Source organism: Anneissia japonica, unplaced genomic scaffold (genome assembly GCF_011630105.1).
Source record: "Anneissia japonica isolate Jap-2015-1 unplaced genomic scaffold, ASM1163010v1 scaffold287589_len272378_cov178, whole genome shotgun sequence".
Taxonomy (NCBI): domain Eukaryota; kingdom Metazoa; phylum Echinodermata; class Crinoidea; order Comatulida; family Comatulidae; genus Anneissia; species Anneissia japonica.
In genome coordinates, this window is record NW_022726727.1 from 181,547 (window position 1) to 190,313 (window position 8,767).

The window sequence follows — 8,767 nt, forward strand, 5'->3', positions numbered from 1 at the left end:
GAAACGTAACAGACAAGAAAAAAAAAAACGTATACGAAACTAATCTATTGACTATACTTATTCCATAGATTTTTATTTGATTCAAGCATTAATAAAAATTATATCAATATATATATAGCAAGAACCAAAAAAACGTATCTCAAACTCGGTCGACTTCGTAACATCTGAACCAAGTTATACAGTAATATAGTAACAATAACAAACTTTAATACTAATAAAAATAATTGTTAATAAACTAATGTTACAGTAATTTAAATAACAAATAGGCTGGTTTTTCCAGATACAATGTAAATTTAAAAAAATAATAATATAATAATAATATATAACATCATATCATATTTTAGTATTTATTTCATTTGATGTATTTGTTATGTAGTAGAAAGCGAAGGATTCATAACAAAACGAAAATAAAAACAATAACAAACTTTAATACTATTAAAAATAATTGTTAATAAACTAATGTTACAATAATTTAAATGACAAATTGGCAGGTTTTTCCAGATACAATGTAAATAAATAAAAATAATAATATAATAATAATATTAATAATAATATATAACATCATATCATATTTTAGTATTTATTTTATTTGCTGTATTTGTTATGTAGTAGAAAGCGTAGGATTCATAACAAAACGAAAATAAAAACCGTCCGATAATATTAATTGATAGTTTAGTAACAATAGTATTAATTTTATTTGCTTTTAAGTAGCCTGTTGTTACTTATTAGAAATACAACAAAACATAAATAAAAAAAGTATGATAAACGAACTTGCAATGATAATTAGGCCTATTTATATTAAACTTAGCGTTTCGAAATTCCATTGGCGTTCCATATATTTGTTGAAAACAAACCGCGACCGAAATGAAGCGCGACCGAAACGAAGCGTGACCGAAATGATCTGTATTCATGTCTTGAGCCACCACTGTTTGGTGCACTCTACGTACAGGCCTTATTTTAAAGACTAGTTTTGACAATTTTGCAAGTTTGGGCCTATTTTATATGCAATATTTTATGCAGAAAGGTATAATTTATAAGATTTACTGAGAAAAATCTTAACATATTGCTCCTTTTCTGAAAATCCGAAAAAGGTGTACCACTTGGCCCCAGGTTAGGTGATACCTAAACTGAATGGTCATCATGAAGTCCTTTTGTTCGATTCCTGGTTGGGACACGTATGTTTTTTTATAATCTGCTTTAATTATTACCACCAGTAGAGGTGTTATCTCTACTAAAATTACAATCATGTGATTTATTGTAAAACAAAGAGTATTTAATAGAGAACTTTTTACTGGAAATTCCAATCTCCTTGTAGATATAATCATGTTATGTTGAGTTTGTTGACAAAGTTTGGATGTAGAAAAGCTTTTTCAGCAGCTTTGAACATGTTGCCAGGATCATTGATGCTCTTTAAACCAGAAGTCCAACAACATCTGCAGAACGATTTTTGTAATAATAAGGTAAAACCATTGTTTATCATTAGTTAACCTTTTTGTTTTACATCTGTGATAAGTATCAATACATATTGTTAAAGAAAAGACATAGATTGATATTGTTTGATTGATAAATGCGTTGACAGTGTTTTTGTCTTATTTGAAGGTTATCAAGCTTTATGGAGAGTTGGAATGCAAGCAAAGGTTTGAAAACTTGCTGTCGAACTTACAGTGCCCCCCATCTGTGACTGTAGTTCGCGTAAATACTCTTCACTTTTCTGTCTCCGAAGTAAAAGATTTATTAGCGCATATACTAAAGGAGGTGAGCCAACTGATGTATTCTTCTAATACTGTATATATTATTGTTATTAATATTATTGTTATCATCAGGGCGGATCCAGAATTCGAAAGAGGGGGTTCATTTTCCCATAAACCCAAAAATGAAAGGGGGGTCCGGGAAAATTTTGATTCCTAGATGGCCGGAAATCAACATTATTGAGTAGTTGGATACGTAGTCTTTCTTCCATAGATCGATGAACTGATAGGCCTGAAGAACACACTTTCGTACATAAATTATTACGACGTCGAGCCAAAACTGTTTTTACTTGAATGCTAGTTGTTCTAAGCCTATTTTGTCCAATCTGCCAACCTATGCCTAGGTAGGTTACATAGTTACCAACCTGAAATAATTGAAATACGTGATTTGAAACGCGGACCGGCGGCCAGCAGAGCCCCCGTCGGGGTCCAGGGTCGGGGCCCCCGGTGGGGGTTCTGGGTGGATACCCCCTGGGCGTTCTGATGATCTTAGTATTTTTAAGCTGTTTTTAAGGAGTGTTTATTGACAATATCAGGTACATAAACAAAAATATTTTTAATAAAGCCATGTACAATTCGAGTTTCAATGTATGTTTAATTTGAGCACCCGAACTATGTACACAAACATTCATTACTCAAACAAAAATGAATAATCTGCGATGGTGAACCTTTCCTAACATTCGACACTCTTTCTACCCCTCCTGTTATACTCCTACACCCCTGATTCTTAATTAATTTGTTTAAATAAGGGCCAACATTTATTTTGAGTTGGGCTCACAGGCCAAAAGATAATATCTGAGTACCAGTAATTAAGCAAGTCGTTATGTGTTTGGTAATTTCAAATTCTACTTTTTGTTACAATATATTGTAACAAGTTCTGTAACTTTAAGCAAAGAATACGTACACAATTATCAATATTCTGTTCACATTCTAGTTGGTTAGAACAATAAGATATTGCATTCGTTGTATAATAAATGTTAGTAACATAAACATTAAAAATATATATAATATACATACTTTATAAAACATAAATTGACCTAATTTTCTGATAGATAAACAAATTAAATAACATTTATTAAATGAAATATATTTAATGATATAGCGTATTTGCTACCATCAACCGTAACACATAATTTGAATAAAAGTAGGCGTATCATAGAAGAGAATCACTAATGAGCATTGACCTCAAAAGTACTGTAGAAGTACAGAAATATTTACTTCCGCTACTTGGCGGAGTGTTTTTTGTGGATGCAGAGAAATATGGGTATATAGAACGACTAGAAAATAGGTGTGATATAAAAATTCCAAAAGAGGAAACATGTTATAAAGATATCCTGTTTTCTTTCCTCTATTTCTTATGTAAAACCAGATTTAAACTTTCAAAACGTATCTACAATGTGTATTTAGGCTTCATCAATACTGTATTGCGAATGCATCAATAGTTAATTAGTCAATTGATTGAATAACGCTTTTGTATCATCGGCACACCTTTTTAGTGTAACCTTACAACGACTAGACAATAATTAATTGATATAGAGAAAACACAAATTTAAAAAAAAAAAATGTTCTCTTGTAAAGTATAATGAAAATAACCTGATGGAAAAAAATCACTAGGAAAACTAGGAGGAACAATGCATCGTGCAAAATGGGGGGAAATAGCCTGGGGAATAACTCTCTAGGTAGAAAAAAATCTGTTTTTTCTGTTGGAAAATTAGCAAGTAGCCACCGTAATAGTGCTATATTCTGTAAAGTAAAGCCTCAAACCACCTCGATTTTGAGTCTACTAAATTTTAAAATCTTAACCAGGCTTTTCCAGATATAGCTAGAACTAACTAAATCTTTGGCGTTTTTTGATAGCAGATTATTTTTTTTAGATTTCAGATAACCCGACTCAAAGACAAGCTTGCGTACAAACCTAACATGCACATTCATTTTCTATACAATAGGAGCCATGTTCACACGCATGATCTTTTAAAATTAAAAATGAAAATTTAAAAGTATATAGACATTTTGAAAACAAGGACAAAAAAAAAATTTCTCCCATATTACAGAAACTTCTTTTTGGATGAAGTTGAATTAATACAAAAACAAATTCTTTTGTATTTAAAATAATTTTTTAAAATGAATTAAGAAACATTAGAAAATTCAAGATTAAATACATTAAAAATAACAAGCTTCTGTTCTTTTGGCTTTTGATAGCGAGAGGGTTGGTAACTATGAGGATAGCATGCCTTTTGTAAGCCAGGACCCAATAATATTTTGTTACGTTTCTTCACGGGGGAGGGAGGTGTTCGTCCGAACCCCTAGAACCACCCCTGGATCCGCCAATGATCATAATTATTGTCTTCATAATCTTCCTCATCATTACTGTTGAGCAGGGGTGGTCATAAAAATCAGTTGTGGGGCCAAACTGAATTTTTGATTTAACACTGAGGGCTGTACCCAAATTTTGATGTTTCCAGTGCACTTCCAAAAACCTTCATGCATTGCTTTTATACCAATTTATTCTCAGTTTTAATATTGCTTTTTACAGATGATCGGTTTTGGGTTGTAAAAATAACGAAGTGTTTTCTAGCCAAAGGTGGTTGGTGGGCCATAACTAGTTTTTTTTTATTCATTTTCGTGAGCCACAAAAAAAATTCAATGTTGTGCCGTATTCTGCCCGCGGACCGCACTTTGCCTACCTGTGCCCTAGTGGCAGTGCCAGGAACCCTGTCAAGAAAAAGCCATTTTTATACCATTTCCTGGCATCTAGAATTCCTTTTTTTCTTAAGATTTGTTGTCAGGTACCACACTTCTTTTGTCGGGGAAATTTTGGCGCCACCAACACATTATGTTCGTAATTATTCAAGCTCACTGAGATTATGACTTGTTCATTATTCCGAGTGTTTAAATGGAATAATCTTGCTAATCAGTAGGTTAATTATTTTTGATCAATAATTTCAATTCAATTTTATTATTATAATCAAATTGCAGCATCAGCTGAATTGCATGATATTTACATAATACATTAATTAAATCGCAATACAGAAGGGTAAAATATATACAAAAAATTATTTAACTACAGTAAAAAGAAAATAGATTATATACAATAGTGTACTGTAGTAATCTTAACTAATAATTAATGAAAGAGGACATAAAAACATTAAAACAGCATTAAGGAACTAAACTACAAAACAAGACAAGAAATCTCAATCAGAAATAGAAAAACAAAAAAAAAACTAGAACAGATGGACAGGAAAATAAGAACAATACAAATGCATTAAAATGTTTAATCACAAAAAATAAAAGACATATTGGTCAAATAATAATAATAATAATAATTGTTAGTAATAATTCAAGATATATCATTTGCCAGGAAAGATAATAGTCAGTTAACCTAAATGAATCATTCTGTACTCTTTCCTCTTAACTTACACTACACAAACAAATACACAGTTTAAACAGGTAAAGTTGTAAACTACAGATTGATAAGAATAATCAAAAGGCAAAGGTCATAAATAAAAATCAGATTTAAAAAAAAGCAAGCATAAACACTAACAGTTGTAATATATAGTCAATTAAAATATTATTTTTTGTTGTCAGTATGTAAAAATCTTACATTATACACTCTACAACTTTCAAACCATGTTTATTTTTATATATTCATTTCCCCAGCAATATAAGAATAAAAGTTATTCAACACCTGTAGTCAATGAGCATCCCCTTATTCCTGATGTTCTTCTTATACCAAGTAGTTGTGGAAATGTTGCCTTGTCACCGGTGTGTAAGGAGATCATTGTTGATCTAGTGTGTGCAACAGCCGTCATGAGGGGAGCAGATATATTTGCTGCTGGGGTTATGGGTGCTGATCCAAGTGAGTTCTGTTTATTTAAGTTGGTATTAATTTATGCTTTACCATAATTAAGCAATCAGGTGCCTTTGTGCATATACAGTTTTTAGAGGATTAAAGTTGGCTCCAAAGGAAAACATTTTTAGATATGTTGTACAACTGATTTTATTATGAGACAAAAAGGATGTTTGGCAAAAAAATCAGAAACTGTTAATGTGGTACAGATGTTTGGATTTTAAAAAGTGGGAGAAAAGGCTGGTTACCCCCCTTTCTCCCCCCCCCCCCCCTCAGTTTTTAATTATTTAAAAAATTTGTTTTTTATCAAATATGCTTTTTTGTGTCTTATAAAAATCAGTTTTAGGACAATTTTTCCCTCCAGAGACTGACTTTAATTGCACTTATTTAAAAGAAACACATATTTGAAAGTGATGCTTATAAATTATTGTTGTTAAAATTGTATCATGTGTTGCAGATAGGCATGTCTGATTGGTTAGAATGTATTAGTTTTATTTATTTCATGAGAAATCAATTGTTTCGTATAAGTGCTGCTATGTTTATTCCCAATTAATAACTTATATCTAATAGGCAGCTCTAATAAAAACTTAATATAAAATAAATTAAAATAAGAATAAGATGAAATAGGATAGAATACTTTGATGTGAAAACTTGTTTTCATTGGGGTCCTCTGATTGTGAATTACACAAGGAGACAATCCTCTACTGTTCCGAAGAGTGTACTGCCTTCTTTTTCATGCACATGCCATATTGCACATGGACATATCCTGAGAAATACAAGTAAATAAATTGCAAATCCTCATTCAAAATTAGATTTTCAAATACCGGTATATCAAGTAAAAATTACAATTATTAAAAATGGTGAAAAATTGCTTAAAAACCCAGGCTAAATAAATAATACAATAAAAGATACAGAGTAATGTAAAAACAAAAAGTTATATTTCAGCTTTTGAATAGAGAAGTGATCTTTTTTAAAAATATAGCATGTGAAGGTTCTGTCTATTTCCAGAATTCAACACCACCCATAAAATAAGAAAGTAAATGAAATCTTGCTTGAATTAGTACATGGAAATATGAATTCTACTGCCTAGCATAGCAGCATTGTAAGTAATCATGGCATAATTAATAACCAATTACTGTATATTCAAGATCACTAGTAAGTTAAAGTCTAAGAAGTAATTGTTTAGTATAGTGTGAACATTATGATGAATGTTTTCAGCATTGCCTTGCCTTTTCAGTTCACCTTGTTTGCTCATAGCCAGGTCTTCCTAGCCTAGGCCTACTCTAGGGCTTGTAGGCGAGCAGATTATGGCCAAAAAGCCCTCTAAAAATCGTCGAGGTGGCAATGGAAGTACTACCGGCTAATTTTGATATTTTCTGAAAATATAGGTCTTGAGAAGTTCAGAACTCAAAATTACCCAAAATCCCTTTGGGGGAACAACTCCAAATTACGCATTCAAAATGGCCGCCATTTTTCCGCTTTAAATTACTGTTGCTATGCAAATTTGAATTTCTTATTTTTTCATAAAATAATTATATAATGAAGACCTAAAGTATAATAAATTAGTATAGGATTTATGAAAAAATGTTTATTAAATATCCTAAGATAACACAATATAGTATGAAAGCAAGGTCATCACCATAGTAACGGTTGCTAATTGAAATATCCTATTTTTTGGTAAATTATTAAAATGAAAACCTGAAATTTATTAATATATTTAAAGGTTTCGTGAGTAGATAATAATGTTAAAAATAGGTAATCACCATAGCAACCATTGCTAGCAAATTTAATGAAAACTTGTAAGTTTAATGAAAAATGTTTATTAAATGTTTATTAATATTTATTTCATTTTATCAGACCAACAGTGAATCATTACCACTAAAATATATAAAACTTAAATATCATAGGAGAACATTAATAATCAATTTCAAATATAAGTTCATGTATTGCATCTCAATATGGTTTTTAATTTCCATATAAAATAATTTTGGAAATTTATGCAGTGGTTTGTAGAACAAAACGTCATTACCATAACAACCATCTCTACGCACACTTTAATGTATAATGAAAAATTCAAATGTAATAATGTTATTAATATCATAAGATAAAATTCAGTTATAATACATCTCAAAATAATTCCACATACATTTATGATTAAACAAATTATGAAACAGTGGTATAGAAAAATACAGTGTCCTCACTATAGTAACAATCACTATATAGACTGAGACTAAACATTAGTTTAGGGACTTAAGATTTGATCAACATATCTTCCCATTTTTCTTTCATTTTGCATCAAGCCATCTGTTTTTAATTTATATGAAACATTGTACAATGGTTTTCTTTCTTGACTTAAAATATCTTCATACATTCTGATAACATACTGTATATTTTATAATATACATACATATCTTCCCAAATTTCGGTTATTTTGTTCACATCTTATTGGAAACTCTACTTCGATACCTATGTCTTAGTTATGTCCTCTTTTTAGTGTTTCAATTTCATGTCATGTCTTTTAATTCATAAACATCATAGCCCATTCCACCATTAGATTTTTCCTCTAATTCTAGTATTAAATCTGTCACCTGCCACTACTGTAGCAACTCTAAATATTCAAATGATGGGATTAGATTGGATTTATTCGGTGTAAAGGATAGCCCACGAAAGTCTAGAAGAAGGATTATTTCCAGTGGGGTCCTTCTGGTGGCAGGGCCGTCGGAACCGCGAAAAAAAAAAACAGGAAATATACAAAATGATATAAAAAATAAATGTAAAAATACGGTACATAAAATTACATAAAAATTCAGTTTCACATATTAAATATTACATACATAGGCCTATTACATTAAAGATAGAAATATTACAATTAAATATATCAAATAAGAGACAATGGCAAATAACAGAAAAGTCTACACCCTAAAAAAAAATTGTAATTTTGACAATGTTTAGAGGTATAAACATATAATTACAATTAACTATGTATGAAATGTTAGGGTTAGTCACCACACAAGGCTTATGTGGATAAAGCCAGCCCTGATTACTTGCTATTTTTGGTTTCCAGATGCTATTTTTTGGGTATCACAGATGCCATAATTTCATAATTTGTTCACATCATGCATGCTGTTTCTGCCCCTTGCTGGAGTGGTATTTGGCTCTATAATTGCCAGTT

The 8,767-nt window shown here is 30.7% G+C and overlaps 1 protein-coding gene across 1 annotated transcript in view; it reads left to right on the forward strand.

Moving 5' to 3' along the window:
• LOC117113333 (tRNA (cytosine(72)-C(5))-methyltransferase NSUN6-like) overlaps positions 1-8,767 on the forward strand; it is an 18,039-nt gene that overhangs the window by 1,334 nt on the left and 7,938 nt on the right. Inside the window, exons 2-4 of the mRNA XM_033256642.1 lie at positions 1,316-1,460; positions 1,600-1,755; positions 5,406-5,604. Of these exons, the coding sequence (XP_033112533.1) occupies positions 1,329-1,460; positions 1,600-1,755; positions 5,406-5,604 (487 nt within the window). The 5' untranslated portion in view covers positions 1,316-1,328. The remainder of the gene's footprint in view (positions 1-1,315; positions 1,461-1,599; positions 1,756-5,405; positions 5,605-8,767) is intronic.